General features: G+C 33.9%; 2 protein-coding genes and 4 long non-coding RNA genes across 12 annotated transcripts; 3 read left to right on the top strand and 3 right to left on the bottom strand.

Moving 5' to 3' along the window:
* The first annotated feature begins 10 nt into the window (after positions 1 to 10).
* LOC105666000 (acidic phospholipase A2 PA4) lies at positions 11 to 12379 on the top strand. Of its 3 annotated transcripts, none has more exons than XM_012311101.3 (4): positions 11 to 241; positions 6477 to 6731; positions 7363 to 7700; positions 8742 to 12379. In XM_012311101.3, the coding sequence occupies exons 2-4, from the start codon at positions 6477 to 6479 to the stop codon at positions 8839 to 8841; spliced, it is 693 nt and encodes a 230-aa protein (XP_012166491.1). In that variant the 5' UTR covers positions 11 to 241; the 3' UTR covers positions 8842 to 12379. The 3 variants fall into 3 exon arrangements, with proteins under 3 accessions (XP_012166491.1, XP_020719918.1, XP_012166490.1); XM_020864259.2 differs by lacking the exon at positions 11 to 241 and adding an exon at positions 1287 to 1537; XM_012311100.3 differs by lacking the exon at positions 11 to 241 and adding an exon at positions 1864 to 1887.
* Positions 2040 to 3295, bottom strand: LOC125385562. The gene is made up of 3 exons (XR_007224978.1): positions 2852 to 3295; positions 2201 to 2307; positions 2040 to 2122 (listed from the first exon to the last, which is right to left on the bottom strand). It is a non-coding gene; the product is annotated as an uncharacterized LOC125385562 (long non-coding RNA).
* Positions 4354 to 6468, bottom strand: LOC110119510. Its single transcript, XR_007224977.1, has 2 exons — positions 6127 to 6468; positions 4354 to 6034 (listed from the first exon to the last, which is right to left on the bottom strand). It is a non-coding gene; the product is annotated as an uncharacterized LOC110119510 (long non-coding RNA).
* On the bottom strand, positions 11852 to 13338 carry LOC110119511. The gene is made up of 2 exons (XR_002307978.2): positions 13238 to 13338; positions 11852 to 12913 (listed from the first exon to the last, which is right to left on the bottom strand). It is a non-coding gene; the product is annotated as an uncharacterized LOC110119511 (long non-coding RNA).
* On the top strand, positions 12762 to 20407 carry LOC100651330 (LIM domain kinase 1). Of its 4 annotated transcripts, none has more exons than XM_003397223.4 (8): positions 12762 to 12867; positions 13738 to 13852; positions 14114 to 14554; positions 14846 to 14938; positions 15534 to 15666; positions 15757 to 15989; positions 16095 to 16323; positions 16411 to 20407. In XM_003397223.4, the coding sequence occupies exons 1-8, from the start codon at positions 12846 to 12848 to the stop codon at positions 18709 to 18711; spliced, it is 3567 nt and encodes a 1188-aa protein (XP_003397271.2). In that variant the 5' UTR covers positions 12762 to 12845; the 3' UTR covers positions 18712 to 20407. The 4 variants fall into 4 exon arrangements, with proteins under 4 accessions (XP_003397271.2, XP_012166493.2, XP_012166495.2 ...); XM_012311103.3 differs by lacking the exon at positions 12762 to 12867 and adding an exon at positions 13334 to 13419; XM_012311104.2 differs by lacking the exon at positions 12762 to 12867 and adding an exon at positions 13477 to 13501.
* A 2394-nt stretch (positions 20408 to 22801) lies between these two features.
* On the top strand, positions 22802 to 24764 carry LOC110119500. 2 transcript variants are annotated; one of them, XR_007224979.1, is made up of 3 exons: positions 22802 to 23236; positions 23855 to 23963; positions 24443 to 24764. It is a non-coding gene; the product is annotated as an uncharacterized LOC110119500 (long non-coding RNA). The 2 variants fall into 2 exon arrangements; XR_002307969.2 differs by having other exon boundaries at positions 22803 to 23236; positions 24440 to 24764.

Genomic DNA, 24764 nt, shown 5'->3' on the forward strand with positions numbered 1-24764 from the left:
TGCCACGGAATATTAGTATCCTGACGACCCGTTTCAACGATCAGTTTGATAGCAGCCGTTGGAGAGATCATAAAGCTGATCTTTATCCAGAAAGAAGGACATCCTACGATTTAACTACTCCGCAGTTCTCTGCAACCACCGAAGAGATCTTTCGAGAATCGTGATCCTGTAGAGACAATAAGTTGTCTGCTGTTTATCATCACTGATTCAGAGTGAAAACCATCCGGAGTTATCCTTCAATGTATGTACATTAATTTATTATTCTTTTGCCTTTTCCCCTTTTGCTTCTTTAGTGTTTTCAAAATTTAAATATTTAGAAATATAGGAGTTGTAAAGTCTAAAAGTGCCAAAAATTCAGAAACGAGAAACACGCTGATCGTTGATACATTCATTTTTTGTTTTTATATAATTCTTTAATTGGAAATTATAAGTTATAATTTTAGCGGAAGATTTAAAATTGAAAAAGTGTAAAATTATATTCAAGACGCGTACGTTTCAGACGCATACATTATTCAGAATATAATTCCTAAAGGAATACGCGCAAAGAATCGATAAACGATATTCCCGAAAAATTTACTTTTCAAACAATGTGAATATTTAAGTTCTACGCAAAAGGAATCTTTTATAATTGTCTATGTAGGAAGCGGAATCACTCGGTACATACTAGGACTGAATTTCAGATAAATTGAGCGAAAGGAGACACCTTTGCGTGAAATTGTATTCACCTTTGAAATTTGTAGTACTTGTTAGTGAAATTACACATCCATTAAGATATCTATGTTCGAAATGTATTCATTATTATTTGTTTATAACGATTCATTTACCACAATATTTCGATAAAATAGACTATTAAGACAGAGATTGTAATTATGCGCTATTTTCATTTAGTGCCAAATTTTTGTTTAAATACCAAATTTAAAAGGGTAATAAATTAAAGCTGTATTTGTAATATTTAGAGAATTGGACAATTATTATAGTCAATTCGAGATTTAGGAATTTAAATGCCAAAAAATCTAAAAATTTTTAATCTGGAAATATAAAGGTTTAAAAATCCAAGAATTTGGAGAATTAGAGAGAACCCTTAAACTATTGACATTTCAACTTGTCTAAAATAAAATGTCCAGTGTTTCCTTGGACCACAATCATTCAAATTAACAAATACTAAATCTCCAAATATTTGCCAATGGCACCTTGGTTACCTTTAAAATCCAACTCTACGAATTCCACGGGATCAGTGAAGGTAAGTTGAGGGGTTGTTGCGCACTGCGGTAGCTCGAGTCGCGTTACGGTTTCCGGGGTGCGCAGCCGGAGGTGGGAGTTGGTTGGCAGTCCCTTCCGCACCTTGTCTCTTCTTTCAGTGAGTTTCGCGTTATTTCCTCGACTCGAACGTGTCTCCTATTACTCGATCTTTCAAATCTATTTCATAAAATCCGTTTCTACTAAATCGATCCACTTGCAACGTCTAAAACTATACGACAGAACGGACGATTTGAGCCATCTGAGACTGAACTTGCCTGTTCTTTGTGATCTTGACCTGGTAAAGTTGCGATGAACATGCTCACCACTGCACGTGCACGACTTTTCCATAGGGTAATTGATCGATATAAGCGGCGCGTGGTACGCGTAACGAGCAATGATTCTTCGTGAATTGTTCTTGACGTCAAACCCTGGCTAATTTGCTAATTCCTCGGCCACTCGTCGCCACATTTTGTTATGATACTTCACTGTGCTTTGTATTCTCGCTTTTTCGTTTCTCCCGTATTTCGTTTCTTTTATGAATGAGCTTAGCGTGATATAATTTATTGGATCGCGATTTGATTCTTGGTTCTTGTTGGCTTTATACGAATATTCCTCGTCATTGCAGATGGTTCGCTTGTGATGAAACAGGTAATAGTGGAGGCAGGGTAGGTTCTCCCAAATACACTGTTGCCCATAAGTAGCTGGATACCTTTATAGCAACAGTATATGAATGTTAATAAAGAGTATAAATTAATGAGAAACTAATGGACAAAAGCAATACTTCAATTTTGACAAAAATATGCAATCCAAATACTTCTGAGCAACAGAGTATATTCCTTGACATTTGCTTTTGTGGATGGAGAATTATTTGCACGTCTTCTTTCTGGAAAGGGATAATAGGGATCATTGAGAAGTAATTTGGTGACTGATGGTCATACCATGCTGATGATTATTAGCCTACCTAATTGGGTTATAATTAATAAGTGAATGGTCGTTATGTTACGATTTTTTTCCACTTAATTTTGTAAATGCACAATTTCTGTTGCAATCCTTAGTAATGTTTATAGCCTAAAACAAAAGATAAGATTAAAATTAAATTCAGATATAAGTAATTGCAGTTGGCACACACGTTATACATGTTATACATGTAACTCGATATTATAAAACAATTTTCCTTCATGCCTTAGAATACGTTACTTTTAATAACATAATTCCTTTACCCTGGCAGTCAGAAATATTAAGACACCTGTCAATATTTATTGCAAAGTCAATGGCTTCCAGTGTATTTTGATATTTTATAGTTACTATATTACAAATCTGTCATTTCATTGGAAAATACTAAATAAAGGAAAATTTGTTAGAATTTTTCAATAAATGGGTGTCTTAATACTTAAAGTAATAGTATACATTTTTTCCAAAATCAAGACAGACTTTCCATAAAAAAGAAAGTCATGAACCATAATAAGATTAGCAAACAAAGAAATTTACATCATTTTTTTTTTATGAGGAGTTGATGATGTCGGATAAAACAAGGTGTAATGATGATTTATGGTGGGTGACCCTTGTAAATAGGTGAAGGTGGGTCAGTATAGTTGAGTCACGCTTGATTTACCAGTTGATCATAGGGTAATTCGGTGTGAATTGGCGCAGGTTCAAGAGACAAGTTCGTCAACGAGACCGGTTGACCCAGATTCTGGATCAATTTCGCTATGTAGGGTTGGTGATTCTCGCGTGAGGCTCGCAAGATTTCGCTCGACTCCTTGAATTGGGACGGTCTAATCGCGCTAATTAGATTAAATTTCCATCTATCGAACGGACTGTGTCGTTGAATGGTACCAATCCTCGTCGATTTATCAATTTGACGTTATTACTTACAGTGGCTCATGAAGATATTTCCACACTTACAGTATACAATTTTTATGTGCATATCGTACGTGTCGTATAAAATATTTTGAAACATCATCAGCATTGTGACGAGACATTGGTCATGTTCCAAATTAATCTGGAAATGAATTTAGCAGTTAGAATGATACAACATAAATATCCGTTTTAATCATATATTATATATAGTGCAAAAAATGGTCCCATACCGATATAATTGACAAGATAGGATGAATAATTTTTAAAATCAATAATAAAATAGAATAAAATTGAATGAAAATCACTGACTTCAATCCAGTTATTAAGTCGTTCGAAAAGTTCGTTACGTATTTAATTCGATCGTCTATGGCCTATCTGCCTAATTAATTTCTGCAAACAACAGCATACAAAGTATCTAAAAGTCTTATTATTCTTCTTTGCATAGACAAATAAAGAACGTAGGCACAGAAAACGATAATTTACATTCACGTCAATCTCCGAAGGTTACTTAAAAGCCATTTAACATCATTCAAGTATCGAGTCTCTAATGACTCGTAACAGGGATTCGCAAGTTCGTTCATCGCCCTCGTTTTCTGGCGTCTCATCTCCGCTTTTATTTCTCGATCTCCTTCGTGATTTCAACGCGTCAGGGAGAAGGGCAGTGGATGCGGAGCCTTCAAAACGATTCGGTCTTTGTTTCTTATCTACCAGCGACCTTACGAAGATTGTCGTCCTTGGAACGATCTTTGAAAGCTATTCTCTAGAAAGGTGAAGCAGCATTAGTCGATCGACGATCCTCCAAGTCACTACTTCGGGTGTTCCTTCCTCGATTTCAAACCTTAGATATCGAGTGATTCTCCGCTCGCGATCCTCTATCGAAGATTTTCTTCTAATTCTCGAGGCTAAAAGAAGATCGTGCGCTTTTTAATAGAGACATTTTCAATTTTATGTACACGTTAAGCTTGAATTTTTATTTTCATATAATGTAGAAGTTTTCGATTTTTTACTGGTTTTGAGTAGGTGGTGATAGATGTAGATCTATGATAGATGTGATTCGGAGAACTTGAGATCTTCGCTACAGTATCTAGTGGACGCTTTTGACTTGGACGTTTCGATTTTCGTAAATCGACAGTAAGTGCTTTTGCATTGTCTCGCTGCAATGAATATTATTCTATTGCGTGAATGGCTTGATGGTGATAGTGTAGATAGAATTGTCATTGGTCTGTAGATGATATTAAAGAAATATAAAAGAAATACGTGGCAAAAGAAGTTCTGTATTTTGTTATGATATATATGAATATTACATTATTTAAATTACAAAGTAAATTATACAAAAATACAAAGGGGACTAGATCAATTTGACGTACACAAGGATTGATTCATGGACCTTCTCTGGTCTGATTGTCTTGCCAGCTTAGAAAGATGATTGTTGATGGAGATGCAAACGCACGTAGTCATATTTATTAATACTTTCAATTGTCATTTATCTTGTAGTATCTTGCTACTCTAAAAATAATTTCTCAATCTTTCAATCTCTCAATAAACATCTTGAACTGAACTGCAATCTTTCTTATTGATAGATGAGTAAGTACTTGGGTATGTTTTGGTACTTTAAATGAAGCTCTTTAATCCAATTTTTGCTTCTAATCTTATCCCAGGCAACTGTATACAGTTAATAAATATTGATAAATGTAACAATTGGTTTTAATTAGTATAAATAAAAACGCAATCATGAATGGAAATTAATTTTGCGTTATCGGAGTTATGTGACAGTTTAAAGATGATACGACATTTAAATATTGATAGTCTTATATCCTTACCGGATAAATTACAACGCAACAGACAAAGTAGAACGTTTGATCAATATGTCAAGGAGAAAAAAAGAAATAAAATGCTTTGGTCATGAATGTCTGGCAAAGAAAGAAACTCAAGGTAAATCCTTGCCATGGACACGACGGATACATGCCTGGCAAAGAAACGGCATCGTTTCATAACGTTTAATTGATCTACCCCCTAACTCGCTCGTTAAAGCGACCGGAATTCCTGCGGGTCAATTTATTTGAACGGTTACTTCAACGAGCAACGATTAATGTTGGATTAAGAAAAAAAAAGTCACGTTGTCCTGTCCACGTAACGTAATCAGTTTCCATTAGATCCGTGTCATCATAATTGGAGGATTCTCCAGTCCCCAAATCATTATGGGGTGTTACGATGGGAACATATCAGTGGTGAAACATATGGGTATCCAAGTGTTCATGCAGACTTTAAAGTTAATCTGAAAATAAAGATATTATTTATTTTCAGTTATGGAAATTGATATTTTTAATAAAAAGAAGAAAGAGAAGAATTATTGTAGATATGTGCGGATGTTTCATATTACTATTGTAATGAAAAAAAATTATTAAGAAAAAGTTATAAATATGTATGTACGTATATTTATTACAATATCAGCATATTTTAATTCTGTATTAAATGTATTATAACGTTTCTGTAATTTTTCTATTTTGATAATACTGTTCATATTGCTTAATATATCCTTGGATGGATTCATTTTCTATGAACTGACTAATTGTGATATAAAACTTAATTAACATTCAGCATTAAATCTTTGGACCTCAAATAATACATAAATATTATATAACATTCAAAACATAACATAACAAACAGAACATAACATTCATAACATGTAAAAGATACTCTATTCTACTACATTAAATAATCTAATCATAATATTCTGCGAGTATAAAAAGTATTCAGCCTTTGCATAAGCATTAATATTGTGTACTTAAGTGAAATTGAGGACGAAATGCGGCTAAGACACAATAATATTGGTATTTGTACACTTCATATGTAGTCACGGCAAAGTTGAGAAACGTTTACAGATTGTCGACCCACTGTCCTCGTTGAGAACATTCATCTACGAGTATAATCTCATCTAATCAGAGATTAAAAAAACGAATTAATGAACAAAAATTTATTTCCATTAAGAATCAGATATAGTGATCGTTTTATAGAATGATAGAATACCTGCAACGAAGGCACGATTAATTTCGATTAATCACTGATGTTGATGTCACTGATGACAAGAACACTTTTAATAAATTGTCAATTTTAGCTTTGCAATACCTTTTACCGAAATTATTAAAGATATTTAATAAGACAATATTTGAATCTTAATGCTTTTCTTGACGTATAGTGAATCTGAAAATATAAATATTTATCAGCATCAAATGAATACATATTGGATCCTTGTAAGATAAATCGATGTAAGAGAATAATAAAAGCAAGTTTAAATTTATCAAAAAATTCCTTGTGTTTGATATTTTGGATTTGATGAATTAATTTGGGTTCTTTCTTCTTTTTGCTTTTTTAAACAGATGCTTGCAGTATTTCTGCTGTTAATACCTACGCTTTGGGGAGATGAAACCGAAGCTAGCGTTCTCGTGGCAGACACCACAATGTCCAGAATGGTTGAATTGAACGCCGATGCACCCTTCTGCGCCTTGTACACCGACCGTGGTGTTATTCAGAAAATGATCCTTGGAGCTGACCCGAAAAAGGTCCGACAAATGTCGGCGAACCTCGTAGCAGACTTGGTGGAAACGTGCAAAGCTTCTCGTGACAAAGGAAAGGTATCGATCGTTCTCTTCAGACGTTGATTCATCACAAAATCGAATAAAATTATAGTTGATTGAACGCTTGATTCGCTTGGTAGAAATAGATTATACAGACAGTCGCAGCAGTAAGTAGGATTCTTTTTCTTCTAGTAGCATTACTAACGATAAAAATTAATCATTATTCTTTAGATAAACTTGCATTTGTACAGTGTATTACCCAAAGAATTAATACTTTAAATAACAGTTGATTAAACATACTATTCTTTGAGTAAATTCATACTTTTATAATGCACTAAAAGAATTTCCACATACCAAAGTATTTATATTTCATATATTCGTTAATTAAATTTTCATTTAAGATAGATTAGAACTTTATACACAGACAATGTGTATACTTCATGAAATCTCAAGGAATTACATTATTTCTAATTACGAAAGTATACATATAATAAAAATATAACATATTAAAAAAATACATATGATAAAATTATAAAAAAACTGTTTATGCACAAGAAGAGTACAACTTATATTTATCACTTTTAAAAATTGTCAAAATTCACTGATATTATTAGCTAATACATTATTGTGCAAGAGGAGTCAGAATTTCGGAAATTGTAAAAAGATAATATATTCTGTATTGCATCAGAACCAACCTCCAGGCAGTGGTCTGATGTATCCAGGCACAAAATGGTGTGGACCAGGTACTTTGGCAAAATCGTATGATGACCTTGGTCACCACGCAGGCGAGGACGCTTGTTGCAGAGAACACGACCACTGTCCGATGACGATATCGCCTAAAGAGTGCATTAATGGCATATGCAACAATTCACCGTTCACACGGTCCCACTGTGACTGCGATGCCAAGTTCCGTAGATGTCTGCAGAACCTTAATACTGAAGTGGCGAACACCCTTGGTGCCCTTTTCTTCAACGTGATACAAGTGACTTGTTTTAAGGAGAGACGTCCGTGCTCGCAATGGCAGAGGTAGGTTTCAAAGACATTAGAAGAATTTACGTTCGTGTGAAATATCTTTGTTTAGGGAGCTTCGTTTGTTTAATTTTTGAAAACGTCCTATTTTAGAAGATTTTTATTCGAATACTATTTTAATGAATTTCTTAATCAATAATTAAATTTAATACTTGTTATGTGTAGAATTAAACTTTTTTTTCTTTTAAACCTTTGAATGGTTTGAAAAGTTATACAGAAAAGAAATTGCAAAATATTGAGTTCAAATAAGAGTTGTTCGAAATTTTTCATGCATATTCTACTGGAAGAAGAAAAAGTTTCTTAGTCTCCTTTCAGTAAAAATTCATTAAGAAAAGGAAATGTTTGAAAATTATAACACAGAGTATCTCGTTTTTTACCTTCTTAGCAGCGTAAAGAATTGTTTTATATTTTTTGGTTCTATTTAATATTTCTTCGAAGAAAAGCTTTTGGTATTTTTTGACCCTCTTCGTTTAATATTTCCCTGGGAACAGAAAGAAATTTTTAGTATCGTTTGGATAATCTAAAACATATGTATAAAAAGTAGAAGCGAAAACAATCTTCCCACAGTGTTTAACGACTAAATACGCTCTTAATAATTACGTCACCGACTCTCCTCAGTTGTCCCCATATCTGGGTGAATTCAACGCGGTACGAGTATCCTAACTCGTCGCGGGACTATTACACCCACAAGATCCTTCTCTTCAAGACAGTCCTCCAGGTGATGCGTGATATTCTGAAGAAGAAACAACTTGTATTTTCGTGGCTACATATGACCATCGATTAGATGCAATTTTATTAAAAATTTATTCCCACAAGGTATCAATTGGTGATGATTTATGATTATGGTGATGGCGTTTATGGGTTTCTGTTATAGCTTCTAACACATTCATCGTAAAGAATTAATTTCGATAAACTTTCAGATCATGTAGATTGTATTAATCGTAATAATCTAAAATTTCACAATACTGTCGATGGTAACATTTCAATAAAATGATCGATCGTAATCGATGTAATTGTTACGTGGTTGGTCTGTTACAGAAATGGTTACGCGGAATCAGAGTTGAACCGGTTGTGCTCCGAGTACAAATTCCAACCAAGCGACAAGTACGTGCCGTTGATGCCCTTGAACGTGAACTAGCTATTGCGGAAACGCAAGAAGAACGGACCAGATAGCTTTTGAAGTGGTGCCAGTTAACAGAGTTCTAATGAGCGGGATAATTGCACGCGCCTCAGCCACGTACCTCGCAAGCCCCTTCTCTTTCTTTCACGCAGAACCGACCTGTCTGGGAATCTTCTTTGCTGGTCATTCATGAATTTACATTGTTACAGGTCACTGTTTTCCCTGGAATGCCATTTTTTCTAACTGACTCTGAGATTGTTCTTGAAATCTAAAGATTTAATTCCTGGTGAACGTAAAAGATATTAGCTTCTTTCTGTGTTTTTCTAGCTTATTCCAAGTAAAAGAAAAAGAGAAATAAGATGAGATTTCTTAGATTTTATAGAATTAAAGATTTCTTGAAAAACCTTGACAGACAGATGCGGGAATATTTATTTTATTTTCTATCTCAAGTGGAAGAAAATGAAAAAGAATTTGGTGTTTCTTAACTCTTGTAGAATTAAAAATTCCTTTTAGAAGTCTTACAGAATTTAAAAGTTATAAAAGTCTACAAACTAATGTTATTCTCGAATTGAACAAGATGAATTACAAGATAAAGAAAGCAACAGATAGGTTCACATCGGCCTGAAAGCGAGAAGCGGCTATGCAAATGTTAACACCTGTCGTCCTTGCAATTTTGTTGCAGAACGTTCGAGATTAGTCGTGTGTTGATACGAAAAATTATTTTGCCCTTCGTTTCGTAATCTTGAAATGAGGCGTAGAAAAGATATTGTGCAATATCTCTAATGCCCTTGAAAAGAAATTGGTGCAAAACTTGAAAAAGAGGATTACAAACTTCAAGGGCGTCGCGTATAAGTAATTGAATCAAATTTATATTACGGACAAAATAATTCATAATTTTACTGCTCAATATTACTCTTTTAACGTGTTTCCAACTTTAAAAGTGTCGGTTTAGGTAATCAACCTTCGTAGAAAGAGCAAGAGAAAGTTATTCACCGCAGACATACAAAGTAGTGAGAACTTTGTTTGTTTTTTTTTTTAAATTTAAATTGAAGCAAAGTTCAGCAACAGGAAAAAATAAGATACAGTATGATTATTGAATAATTGTTGCTCGATTGAATGCGATAAAGGAGGTTTTTACTGGAACTATGGTACCGAAATAAGCTTCGCATCTCTTGCATATCATTCGTCGCCATTGCCGTTACGCAAATGCATGCAATTGTATACAAACGAGCGGCATTAGCTACGATCCTTCTTAGATTAGGATTATCCATCAAGTTGATGCGGAGATAGTTGAAAGGAATTTATTAAAATTTATTACAAATCGCTAAACAATACTGTAATAACGCATCGAATTAAATTCTTTTGTGAAGTAACAGTTGATGCATTTCTACATTAACTTGATGGATTTACAACGTACCAATGAACTCCACTATGTTTACGATTTTTCTATCCACTTTGATAGCTTAGACTTTGAATCTTGTGCATTCAACGAATTTCTATCTCACTTAAGACATTTTTAAGGCCACTCGTGTATCCGATGCAAGATAAAATTAGCACCAGAGATAACAATGCGGATTAAATATTCAAGAATCATGAAAGATTATGATTCATCTCATCCGCACTGCTCAAAACAATCTGGAAGACACTTGATCAAACAGATTTGTTATTTCTTATTTTCGCTGTGAATGCTACACGAGTCGAGTTCAATGTCTGAGCCACATTAAATATTTGATATTCTCGTCTAGCTGTATGTCTTACGTCCTAGAACTTGAGAAACATGTTGACATTGAAATGCCTTTCACATTTTTGTCTTTCACATAACTCTCTAATCTTCTTTTAACTTGTTAACCAAGAAGATAACTCGTCATTCCTACAATAATTTCTTTATCTGGAGATTTTCCGTTCTTTTATTAGCTTTATTTCTGCTAAAAAAGAAAACAGACAATTGTTTAGTATCTCTTCAACAAAAATTGTCTAAGACAAGCAAAGCTTTAAAAATTGTTCAATGTCCTATCGAAAAAAGTTCTTATACCTTTCCATCTTGAACAGAAAATTTTCGTCTTTTGACTTTGTTGTAACGATATTTTACTATAAAAAAAAAAAGAATACTAATTATTTTGAGCAGTGGTCGAGAAAGAAAACGAAGACATCAGAGAGAATAGAATGACGACGGCTCTGCACAATCTTTACTGTGATTGAAATTATTCAGACGTAAGCATCTTGTACAGTTTTACTCGTGTAGAGGTATGTTATAAGCAACCGACTGTTATTTGTGGCTACTCGTACCCAAATAATCGATAAGGCATTGAGAGTGCCGGAAGTTGTCGCTGGACGACCGAGGATTATTCGGATTTTGTACATATTTCGAGAAGGTCAGCCGGGGAAGAGTGCAATCGATTGAGCATGTCACACTGATGTTATGTTGAGAATACCTCAGTGAGATTTTATTTCCTGAAGACCTTCGATCGACTAACGGTACAGTGAAATCAACAAATTCGAGACAAACTGAAAGAAAAGTTGGATTATGTTAGTTCCAAAGACTCGTACAATGGCTCACGAAAGTATTTGAATTATCGTTAGACCGCGGATTTTTATGCAAATTTATACCTTTATGAACGTAATTGAAAAAAAAAAAAAAATAGAGCTTAAATAGAGAGTTCTCTTGCTTATTAAAAATTATAAGAAATATTCTACTTTGGATATTTTATATACTTTTGTATCTAACATAAATTCTGTGCATTTTTGCATCTTTAAATTTTGCATAAATACATAAAAATTCGCAGTATATCGTATAACATGCATAATAATTAATATATTATATAAGTAAGTTTTATAGTATTGGTAATACTAATAAGTTTTATAGTACATACTTGGAATTGACGATTTAAGTGATGGATGGACTGCAGATTTTTATGCATTTATTCGAAATTAAAAGATAAAATATTCAAAGTAATGTGGATATTATAATATTTAGTAAGCGAAACAAATCTCTATCTCGGTTCCATTTCTTTACTTTTTTCCATAAAGACATGAATTTGTATAAATATCCGCAGTCTAGCTATAGATAACACAATTGAAAAAAATTTTTTAATGTGAAATTTATCTACGAATAGACCGAATCTTCGAGATTAAGCTGTACCAATGAATGTGAGATGGAATAATATGTATTGATATATACCCAATTAAGTTTTTAATTGTAATAAGTACAATATCGTAATATACTCATTTTTAATCTTTGCACGCGATAATGTCGCTTATATTACATTAATTATATATATTTTAGTCTAAAATAGACATTCCCACAGAGAATATGTATATTATCACAAAAAAATAGTATTAATTTTGCACGATTCTTCATACATTTATCTTTGAAATATGTTAAAAATCTTGATACGTTATCAAAGACTAGTTTAAGGTATACATATATCTGAGATATAATGAACTGTATCTGTATTGATTTTAGTTAAATCAAAGACCAAAAGTAGTGTGAAAAATAAACGACTACCTCCTTACCAACTAATTTTCTTATCTTTAAATAAACATTAATTCTGGAAAATGTTGACTTCTTAATTTAATATAAAATGATTGAAGAAGAGAGTAACCTGACTGTCTCATCCTAGTGATAATGGAATTTCAAAATGTTTTATGTAACATATACATTATATACTAGAAAGTTTTCTATGATACAGTCGAGGACAACAATAAGTGGACATTCTTATTATATCTATAGTATCCTTATACTACATTGATTATTATTTAGTAATTAATTGAAATTAATATTTATATTTTTGTGTAAATAAGCTGTATTTGATGAAACTTATTCGATATTTATTTTCATCTATTTTTATTCCCAATCGCAAGTGTTCGAATACTTTCCAACCGCTGTATATTTTTCCTGCGTGATATTTAAATTTCGCGCTACTGCGCAATGTCCGTAACGTGAAGAATGGATTTCGAATCTGCTCGCTCTATATTCAGTGGCTGAAGCGCGGAGTGGGAGTGTGTCAGTTCTAGATGCTGTGATGGATGAAGTTTCGTCAAACGGTACGTCTTTTTCGGCAAAGCTGACTGTTATTTCTAGACGGATCGGCTGAAATCATAGTGTGATATACGTAACATTTTAAGTAGTGTACGCGACAAATGAATCGATCGATGATATTTTGTGTACGCTCGATCCTTCGAGGATCGCGTGGGCGTCCTGTCTTCCAAGTCTGTTGGCCCACGCTCTTCCAGAGACTTTATTTATGCGTTCTTTTCAACTATATCATCTCAATCGTGTATCGACAAGGAAAACAATGCTTCGAAGAACATTTCATAATTCCGCCAATGTCCCTTTCTTATTGACAAGTTTCGATCGCCTTAGAACTGGTCGATTTATTGTCAGCTGGTTGATAACTGCTTTCTCAACGCTTACCTAATGTCAACCGTGAATCACGTTTCCTTCCTACTACACGTCCCTGACGCGCTCTGTTTTCCGTTTGACTGCGCCGTGTTTGTTTTCATAGCCGCAACAACTTCCAATTATTCGGAATTTAATGCTTAGGAAAATTTCTATCGCTAGTACGCGTCGCGTTCCTATGAAAGTCATGCAAAAACGTATGTACTGCTGCTAATGTAAATAACTCGATACAGACGAAACGTTTAACGTTAGAACTACCAAGTCTTTAGTCTTTAATGTGTAATATATTATATATAAATGATTATACTATACAAATAATAATGATTTTATCTCATAAACTAATATTAATTATATAATAAAGTACCAAAAGTAGCCTTACTTATTTAGTAACTGCATAAACAGGAAACCCAAAATCACTGTATTTTGATGGGTTTGATAGTCCTAATATAAAAAATGATTTGAAACTATAACCAAGAGTGAATTCTTTATTCAAATTTGCTTTCAATATTTTCTAGACCTGGGAAGTAGGGAAAGTGGTGGGACATTAACGTGTGCTGGATGTCTCAATGCAATTGATGAAGATGAATTCATACAGGCACTAAATCAAGAATGGCATATCGATTGCTTTCGGTAAAAATAAGTAAAAAAATGATATATTGGCTACAAAAAGTAATCTTAAACCATTGCACTTATAGCATTTACTTACTAATTAATTAGGTCCAACTATATTAAATTTTGTATCATTTAGTAGTACCTTCATAAGATTATATAAATTTGATACTACTAAAGATATTTCATTGGAAAATAATTTGTGTTAACACTTTTTTTGCCATTAAAATTCAGTTGTAATATGAATAGGAATAGGTCATTCATGAAACTATCATATTCTAGGTGTTCAGCATGTGATATTGGTCTATCCACATGGTACTTTGAGAAAGATGGCTTACTGTTCTGTAAGGATGATTATGGGGCTGCCTATGGTGAAGCTTGTCAAGGTTGTGGGCAAATCATTACGGGTCCTGTCATGTTGGCAGGAGATCACAAATTTCACCCAGAATGCTTTGCCTGTAACTCCTGTGGAGCCTTCATTGGAGATGGAGAGAGTTATGCACTAGTTGAGAGATCCAAGTTATATTGTGGGAGTTGTTACAAGAGACAGATGCAACCAATCAATAGGACAGCTAATTGTCCCTTCTCGAGAAAACCACATAGCATCAGATTGGTTGAGATACCTCCAAATTCTTCTGATCCTGAGAAACAAAGAGGAATTAAATTGACATTAGACACAACTCCAAATCCCCGAAATTGTGGTGCTTTACTTCGCATATCTGAGTATGTACAGGAATATACATTTGTTTTCATTCACTGGTTAGAAGTTAAAAACAAGATACAGGGCTATAAAATAATGTCAACAATTTTTTATATTGTTTTAAAACAAACGTGCAAAACAAGAGATGATAGAAAGTATTCATTTTTAAAATAAACTAGTACTGCCATTGCAAAACTATATTGTTGTAGCTTTTTTATAAATATTTAACACTATGCATGAATGTGGTTATTTAAAAATAAATAAATAAAGCAAAATAGATGAGCAGCCTCTAATAACTTTGAACTAAAATGCAGGTTAATGAGAAATGTTCGTGGAAAAATCAGTAAGCTGCTGGCCTCTGTGATGGAGGTTCTATTTAGACTATGCTGCCACTTCTCTAATCATAGGTACAGCATAACAAATAAATAATATGCACTAGATATTGTATTTGTTATAAGTTAAATGTGTATCTTTTAGTATCTGCTATTTAACTGCACGCAAAATATATATCTTGTGCAAAATAATTTCCTTGTGTGTAATATTATTTGTTTACTGCATAATATGTGCTGCTTAGATGTGTGAGCATGTAATATTTAGGATGAAGTGAAAGTTTAAATCATGCACTTCAGACAATCGCTACATGTTATTTCACTAATATGATTTCAATTATAATGCCATACTTTTATATTTATTTTAATGACATTTTAATGTCACAACATTATGACATTCAAATATATCTCATTTCTTTCACATTTTCGTATTTTATATCTCTTGTGCTCTGTATTTTATGTGTATCTCACAATTAAAAAGAAAAAGAGGGAAGATGTATTAGGTCACAAATAAACATGGAAATTAGTTCCACTGTTTAATTTCACTTCTAATATCCAAATTAAATATGAATTAAATGCACGCAGTTTTGCATGTTTTGTTAAAAAAAAAATATATATATATATATATCATATATTTATGAATATTAGAAATGTCATGTGAAATGTGTTACAGACTGAATATGTCCAGTGATCTCATATCTTTGCACATCGGTGACCGCATACTCGAAATAAATGGCACTCCGGTTAAGGATCAGCCTATAGAGAGCATTGAAAATCTAATACAACATTCCGACACAGTTTTACAGGTAAATTTTATCCTACAACGGCAGTTTATGTCTTTACTATGTGCTCAAAAAATAGTTAATGATAAAAACAAAATGCATTGAATATTGCAGTTAACCATTGAGCACGATCCGGACGCAGTGTCTCGACGACCCGCATATTCATCGCCGACCGCAGCAATGTTGACATCGATTGCAAGTCCTAGAACAAGTCCCGAAAATAAAGAACGTCTATTTAAACGCCGGGATGAAGGATATATCAGTGGGACACGAAGCAGACAATTGCGGAGGACCAGGGATCCTATGCACAAAGAGCGTAGTAGCTCCATGTCGCGACTGCTTGACGGGTACAGATCAAGTTTCAAATGAAATGCTTTAATAATGTCTACCGATGCCTGAATATATATTTATTTTAATGTTTGCTCTGTAATATATTTGTAATATATTTATAGATCTTCGCCCACAAATCCTACATGTGACTTAAGCAGAACTAGATCGTTTCGTGTCGAACCAAAGAATCAAAGAATATTTCGTGCCAGTGATCTAGTAAAGGGTGAACTGCTAGGTACAGGATTTTTCGGGCAAGTGTTCAAAGTCACACACAGAGATACCAACGAAGTGATGGTGCTAAAAGAGTTGTATAGAGTAGACGAAGAAGCTCAAAAGAATTTTTTAAAAGAGGTAAGCTTGCGTTTCACCGTCGCTGGATCCTTTATGTATCTGTATATTTATGTACATTATTTTATTCTTTGTTATTGCCCTTAACAGGTTGCTGTGTTACGTTCGTTACATCATAACAATGTTCTCCGATTCATTGGTGTTTTGTACAAAGATAAAAAGCTTCATTTGGTCACCGAGTACATAGCGGGTGGAACTCTGAGAGCTCTGCTTCATGATACGAACGAAATCTTACCGTGGGAGCAACGGACGTCGTTTGCTAAAGACATAGCCGCTGGCATGGCTTACTTACATTCCATGAATATCATTCATCGAGATTTGAACTCGCACAATTGTCTCGTACGCGAGGATAAGACTGTAGTCGTGGCCGATTTCGGCCTAGCCAGGATAATACAGAATGGCAATTCCCCCCACAGTCGCAAATACAGCAGACATTCCGACGGAGAAGTGAAAACATCAAAGAAAGAGCGAAAGAAAAGATACACAGTAGTCGGGAATCCATATTGGATGGCGCCTGAGATGATGAAGGGCAACAAGTATGACGAAAAAGTTGATATATTTAGCTTTGGTATCGTCGTTTGTGAAATCATTGGCCGGGTTCAAGCCGATCCTGATTATTTACCACGCTCTTCAGATTTTGGCCTGAACCAAAACGTATTCAAGGAGAAATTTTGCTCCAATTGCCCAGAAATATTTTATATGATCGCCTTTCTTTGCTGCGATCTGAATCCCGACAAGAGGCCACCTTTCGAAGTGATGCAGTTATGGTTGAAAGCGTTAGCAAAGCATTTATCGGTGGGCGCAGAATTGCCATCGCATTTGGAATTCGATGTTAGAAACTACACAGGATCGAGTACGAGTACGAGCGAGTCCACGACTCCAGAAACACTGACGCCACAATTGAAGCCTATTAAAGAAGGTCAAGTACACCAGGAGAAGAAACGATGCAGCGGTTGTGACGACAGCACGCTGGAACGCGAAGAAACTGTGCCTAGTAGCAATATTCTTCAAGTGCCTGACGTGATAACTCCTCGAGGAAGGTATACGAGACAAAATAGTAAAACGAACGAATCATCTGGAACCTCTGGTCGTTACTCGAGGCAAAACTCGAGGTCTAAGGAAGCTTCCGTCGATAAACCAGACATTGTTATTTCTCCGGACTCTAGTGGATTCACTGGCTGTTTTCCAAGGCAAACTATCAAGTCGACCGAATCGCCTGCTCAATTTTCTAACGATAATCAGGATTTGTACGTGAAAAATGAAACGGAATCTAATTTGAAACGGATACCTACTATTGAAAAAATACGATATGTGGGCAGAGCGAGTCCGAGCTCTTTGTCGGATACTCTTGAATACATTATCGATAACAAGTACTCGTACAAAGTGAACAATAATTTGAATTCCAAGTCGGCGGAGAAATCCAGTGAATATAATTCGATGAGCGGCGGCCACTCGAGAACGAAGTTGGAGGGCAAGTTCAAAATGCCGGATACGAATTCTGTTAGTTCCTACTTGAGACAAATTGGAAAATCAATGAACGTCGTAGAGAAGGAAAGTAAAGTTGATGGTAAGAACAATAACGATACGAAGAAGACTGTAGGCGAAACTTCAAAATCATCGGCAGGCTCTTACCTCAGAAGGACAAAGATTTCTCCCACAAAAGAGACGCCAAAGAATGCATTTTCGCCGCAGAAGAACAGTCAATCCGAAGCTGGTACTTCGTTACAATCAAAAGTAAGTGTAAGCCCGGGAGAAGTTACCGAAGATGAGCCTATCAACGATAGGGTAACCAGGCAGGAAAGTAATGTTTCGGATATCGGTAGTATATTGTCTAGACAAGGAAGTCTCACAGTATTAGACTGTACAGCCAAACACAAAGATAAGATGTATAAAGATTATTCGCCTTTCAACACCTTGCAGAAGGAGGATCTCCGTAAAGAGGGCAGTTTCAGGAATAATACTGCGCTTCATTATACAGATAGTCTCTATTCGAATTCGAGTCTTTCCAAGAACGATAATTTTCTCTCGTACAATACTCGAAATGAGACTAATGTAGATAACAAAAAAGACTGCACCGCATCCACCCAAAATTGTACGAATTTCGAGTCGAGTAACTCTAAGAAGACAGTAATCGAAACGGCGCCGATGTATGATGGAAAATTGCCTAACTCTTTAACCGAGTACACCGAATGTTATAAAAATGTGGATCTATGCAGACAGGATAGTTTCGGTTCCGACAGCGCAGTCGGTACCATGAGAAGTAATTTTTTCGCAGACTTAGATTTCGTTCAGTTACGAGACGGTAGGCATACACCGGATTTGTGCCATACTCCTGAACGGTGTTGCACTCCTAATCGGGCTGCGTCGCCGATAGAGAGCACAGCTTTGTGAAGTTTCCACGCTAACAAAGTAATCTATCATTCGTAATGAAACGAATCTTTACTAATCTTATTCTCTTACGCTTAATTGAAGATCTGGTAATTTAAGTTGTGTAGTTCTCATTCTCATTTGTCTAACTTCAATAACCTTAAAAATGATATATGATCAACACGAAGAGAATTTTTTCCTTTTGTCGACTGTGTTGTAATATTGTGTGACATCGTGTGAAAAAATATTATTAACAACTTGATGTCCAGTATTAATGAATCTAATGATCAGTTTGTATGAGTTTGAAATATATTGTGGATGGCACAGTAATGCCATCCAGACGAACTCGCCCTAAAAGGTTCGCATTCCTGCAAGATCTTGCCTTGTGGTTCTCATAAGCGGGAATTTATGTAATTATAAGACTAACGAAAGCATTCCATCCAGAATTCTCATGCATTCAGAATCGATAGAACTAACGTGTGCTTTTCAGAAATGGTGTTCGTAAACGCACCGATCGCGTGTTCCGCGATCAACAATTTTCAAAACGTGTTCCCGGGGACACTAAACAGGAAGTCTGGATCGCTACGTCTCCAGTTCTTTATTCTCTGTGGAAATACGGGATTATATCGAAGAAGTTGTAAGCATTACTGTAGAGTCAGTTTTGTAGAATAGAGTGTAAAAAAAAATGATATTCTTTACCGGATATATATGTACATCATACTGTAAAATATTATCCACATATATGACGGTGGTGTGCATGTACAGATTATTATCGACATGTATAAAATTTGGGCTCGTCAGTTATATCTTTGTTATTCACATAGGAAATATAATTTTATTTGATTGATATCACATTTCTCCGTTTCTTATGTTCTTGATGTTATGTTTAATTTCAAAATTGCAAAATTGTATATCCTACACTTTTATTTAACTTAAATGATTCACACGTTACACATATGCACGCATACACATGTTAGCAAAGATATAAGTGATGATAAAAGTAGTATGATGTGTATAATATAAAAGATTGTAATATAGTTTTGTATATATATATTCCAACATTTCTCATGTTCAAAACACTGTTTACAGAACATATATTTAACAGTAAAAAGCTTTATATTGATAATGTAGAGACAAAACTTCTTTTGATACTATTAAAAAAAAGTTGTATTTCTATTCTATTACATTCTAATCGTAAACAAAATGTTCCCTAATTTAATCAAAATAGAGTGAGTGGTAGAGTACAGGATTTAAATGACTTACAATTGAATTTTGAGTCTTATTAAAACAAAAGGACAAAAAAATACGATTAATAGTTTTTATACAAGTTAATTAGTAAGATTTTCGCATTTTGTGTTGCATATAAAAATTTGTACACTTTGTTACCCACGTTTCTTTCCCGTTTAGAGTTTCATTAACAATTGGCTATGCATTAACATTGTCTTCTTCCTATTGGGAAAAATTTTGATTTATTTGAACACTGTTGTTATTGAAAGCACTTCGATTCGTTACACCAAATAAATGTTTATTATCTGTGATAAAAGGTGTTTTGAAGCTGTCTATAGTTGAAAAATCTCAAGTGGGAGTAGACTGAAAAAACGTTACTAAAATAATGGAACCCCAATTCTTACTCTTTAATGTATAAGAAGAAAGAAAAATTACTCGCAGTACTAAACTAATAATGTATTGACGAAAATAAAAATGACAAAAAAAAAAAAAAGAATGAAAATTTTCCAGATATTAATTTCAATGGACAATACGAGCAATAAATAATACCATATTGTAAAACTTACATTTTGAGAACGAGTAATCATCATTCAAAAAAGTGAATATGTACGAAAACCGATTAGAACAAAAGCAAGAGAAAATAATGTCCGATTTAAATGTTTAAACAGCAGACAATTATATAATGTTTAAACAAAAGATTTGATGTAAATCGTTGAAACATTCGAGTGAATTTTTTAATAATAAAGTTTTAAATAGAGATATTTTTGTTTAGTTAAATTCTCTGTTTGACATTTAAAACGTTTGAAACCATCTAACTGTTAAAATTGCATTCCTTTAAATTTTCAAGCTTCCGAACTACTTGAATCAAAGATGGTTGGCGTTACAGAACGAATGTTTCAAAGTTACGAATAATATCTGCGCATGTCGAATATATTTAAAGACATTAGCGTAACAAATAATGGTCAACCGAGTAATTATGTATGAGTAATCGCGTGTATAATGTAAAACAGCGAGTAACACTCGTTGTAGAATGATTTTCAGCAAACAGTATTAATCTCGTTATCGTTGCTTACTTATGACTACCGTAGTACACAAGTAGGAAACTTTATAGACACGCGAAGGGCACAAAGAAAGACTCTGTAAACTTTTGTAAAAAAAAAGGAACACGATGGAGAGGGGGAAGAAGAAGAAGAAGAAGACGAACTTTGGAATGGTAGACACATTATTTTTATAGTCTCTGTAAATTGTTATGCTCCTTCTGTTCGACATATTTGGGGAACACGAGGAGCATTCACAAATCTTAACCCCTTGCAAATTATTTTTCTTTACACCAATAATGGAGTACACGATAGGATCAGAGCATATTTCGTATACTACTTTGTTACGGAAGAAGAAATGAATCAAACAAAATCTTCGCGAGGCCTCGTGACAAATTAAAGGTTAAGCATGAAATGATTTCATTAGATGGGGATAGTTTACTGGGTCAAGATTCTGGAATAGAAATTCTCTCTCATCTATTTTTTTAACTGGATTTGTCAGATCTCTCTGTATCTTTGAATGGAAATGCTGTGTTGATTATATATCCGTCATACACAGTGGCATACAAAAATATTTGAGCACTTACAGAACATAAAATGTTTTTATAAATGTTCGAATACTTTCGAGCTACTATATGTTTAAGTTATAACCTTGAAGTTATGTTAATATTGAAATTTTTAGTGTTGATTTATATGACGTCATTGATCAACATAGTGTTGACATATTTCGTTTCATGGATCTATAATCATAATGTACAATGCAATTTGAGAATTTCTTTCGAGAATCCGTTTCCCAAAACTGCAAAATGTGGAGACAGTTGTGTCCATACAGATGAAGAGAGCAATAAATGTATGTATTAATGCCGAAAAAAGGATGTATTTGAAAGAGAAGAATGAGTAGCGCGCACTTTGTTCTTTATATTGCACAATTTGTTAAAACTCGAACGATAATTTTTGCATATGGTAAAACCACATTTCAATATCGATTATACTATATGTCACATTTTGACACGATAAAAAATTCGTCCCGATGATTGCTCAAAATCTTTGATCGACAGAAGTCGTGAACGAACGGTTTTTTATAAGTCTTTGGTATTTGTTAGTTGCAACATTTTCGAACTATTTTCCGTGCTGAAATTTATGCAACTAGGGAACAGACTGTTTTGTTTAACATTCTAGTAATACAGAGAAAAAAAGAAAAAAATAAATGGTTGAGAATAAATGGCTATGTTGTTTTTCTTGTTACGAAACTTTGTAGTAATTCAATAAATGCTTATTTATTCAAAACTGCAAAATAAAAAAATTATACATATAAAATTTATATAATGATTATTTAAATTTAAATATTTGAAATCAAGAATTTTTCAAATTTTGAAACGAGCGTCAATTATCAACTGTCGGTAATTAGATGGTTAGGTGGCCTTTTTTATTTAACGATAGGGCAGTAGGTTGCAGCACCTGCCGCTTTAGCATTTTTTAAATAAATGATAAAGCTATATTAAATATAACTTTTATGAAATCTTAAAAAACTTCGTGTATAAAAGATTGCATATTACTTTAGTTTTTCAAAATTTCACACATATATATAACATATATAAAGTTACATATTTATGCAATGAAAATATATAAAAGTGACATAATAAAAAACATCTTGCCGTTATATGAAAGTCATAAAAATATATAATAAATATAGAATCTAAAATACCTTTAATTTGATGTTCTGATGTTGCTGAGTTACACAGTCTTTTCAAATCATGTCAAAGTGCTTCATTTCTATTTTAGTTATAACGCAACGAAACATCGTTAAAAACGTGACACTGTTCTAAATATGAATACTTTTTTATTAAACAATTTGTTTATCACTTGATTCGCGTTTAAATTGTAATTATGGACACAATTAAAATGTAATTTAGCGAAAATTACGACGATGGACTCGACTGTTATAACCGGAAATACAATTTTGGCGGTTAATAAATGAACATCTAGTGGCGCCATCTACTGACATTTAAAATTCAAAATTTAATATTTTGAATTTAAAAGAGACTGTAATATTCTAGTTGACGATTGGAATGTACATATTTTGTTTTTAAAACTTTTTATGAATTTTTCTTATAATAAGATTTTTAATAACAAAACTCATCATTTTTCATAATAGAGTTCAGGGCCTGAATCAACCAATGGTAGCGCTGTTAGCGAAATATGACATTTCCGAGTAAACTATTGAACACATTTTATAAAATTGAAAGCAATATTCAAACGTTTTTCATGATATTTCTGTTAATCAGGTAAGGCTTATTCTATATTAAACATCAAAGAAGTCCAAATTGTAAGAAAATTAAAAATATAATGGATATGAAGTTTCGTTCAGTAGAATTATTTTAGAATTTAAGTAGAATCATTTTTCTGATCGTAGAATGCATCATGTATTAAACGAATTCCTATCACACGAAACATAAAAACACGTTTCAAATATAAAAAAATGAAGCATCTTCTTAAAGTCACTTTCTGAAATGGATTGTGTTCTAGAGGAGACATTGTCTGAATATAAATTCATCGTCTAGACATTCGCGAACTCGATATACATCAAAAAAGGGAAAGAACCAGAAAGAAGATCTCTCTAAATCTCTTCTTTAAACCATTACGATCATTTAGTATTCTAAAACACTTGCTATGTCATACGTTTTTGTCATTCGAACCACATAACCTAACAAAATTGACATTAAAGTTGTATCGATCGTAGAAAGCGCCACCGATGCAATTACATTTCAATCGATCCATGCGATCGATTTTCATTCAGAAGTTGACCAAAAGTCGTTTCTTTGAATTTGGCTTCATTTGAAAGTTTTCATTCTCAGAACACGTTGATTAGATGAGATATATTATAAAGCGAATCGTTTTTGTAGATGTATCTTTAACTGTCCTGTGAAATAAGATAAGATGATTATTCAGGACTACTGAGGATTTTAAGAAAATGTTACTAATCGCAAAATGTTGGTTATAGAATATTCAGAGGTATGTATAATTATATAACTCTTGTATCAGTTATTTTTTATGATGATTGATATTTTAAAATGAGCTATAATCTGCTAATATTTCTTAACAGTGTAACATTTAAAAAGTGATTTTATTATGTTCTAGGGTGTATCCAGATTCATATCATTTTCATAGTTTGGGTTATTAAACTTGACATTGTTACACTGTGCAGTGTTATACTTAACACTGCCGCGTTTAACACAATTTGAGGCTTCTGGACGAGAGCCATGTCCATTAAGAAAACATTTTTAACATTGTGCTAACATTGCAGTTAGCCTCGTCAGGAGATTAAAAGACGAACTACTATAACACTGTACCGTGTAAAAATGTTAAATATTTTATAAGCTAATTTAGGTAAAATGATAGTGTACGATCCATTCAATCGATTATTCACTCACGTGCGTTTTATTTTTTCAATCGATCTCGATAAAAGTAAGCGGCAAAGTGATTTCCAGCAGAGTTTTCGCGGGGATGCCGCTGGTATAATTTGTCAAGCGTGGCCGAAGGAAAGAGCGACGGCTTCGAGCGAGGAAATTTATGGGTCGCAACGTGTCGACGGAAACCTTAAATTTTAACGTCCCTGTCGCGTACTCGGCCGGGCCCTGCCTTGCCTGTTAAGGACCTTGTGAAGGGGGATTACGACTTGACTGCTACGAAGCGAGCGTGGAACACCGAGGGGTGGTCTCTCCTCTCTCTTCGCGGTGGGGGAGAATCAGAGAAGTATGGTGGTGGTTCTGTGGCAGGGAAGGGGGTGGCGTTGCGACGGTGCCACAGGAAAAG

Source organism: Bombus terrestris, chromosome 8, assembly GCF_910591885.1.
Source record: "Bombus terrestris chromosome 8, iyBomTerr1.2, whole genome shotgun sequence".
NCBI classification, from domain to species: domain Eukaryota; kingdom Metazoa; phylum Arthropoda; class Insecta; order Hymenoptera; family Apidae; genus Bombus; species Bombus terrestris.

What these genes read in the sequence shown, in the direction of transcription:
- LOC100651330 (XM_012311103.3), top strand. Translation starts at nt 13,359, where the DNA reads ATGCTTAGGAAAATTTCTATCGCTAGTACGCGTCGCGTTCCTATGAAA. An exon ending in TGGCATATCGATTGCTTTCG is followed by an intron (nt 13,853 to 14,113) that starts GTAAAAATAAGT and finishes ATCATATTCTAG; the next exon opens with GTGTTCAGCATGTGATATTG. An exon ending in ATGTCGCGACTGCTTGACGG is followed by an intron (nt 15,990 to 16,094) that starts GTACAGATCAAG and finishes ATATATTTATAG; the next exon opens with ATCTTCGCCCACAAATCCTA.
- LOC105666000 (XM_012311100.3), top strand. An exon ending in CTTCTCGTGACAAAGGAAAG is followed by an intron (nt 6,732 to 7,362) that starts GTATCGATCGTT and finishes GTATTGCATCAG; the next exon opens with AACCAACCTCCAGGCAGTGG. An exon ending in CCGTGCTCGCAATGGCAGAG is followed by an intron (nt 7,701 to 8,741) that starts GTAGGTTTCAAA and finishes GGTCTGTTACAG; the next exon opens with AAATGGTTACGCGGAATCAG.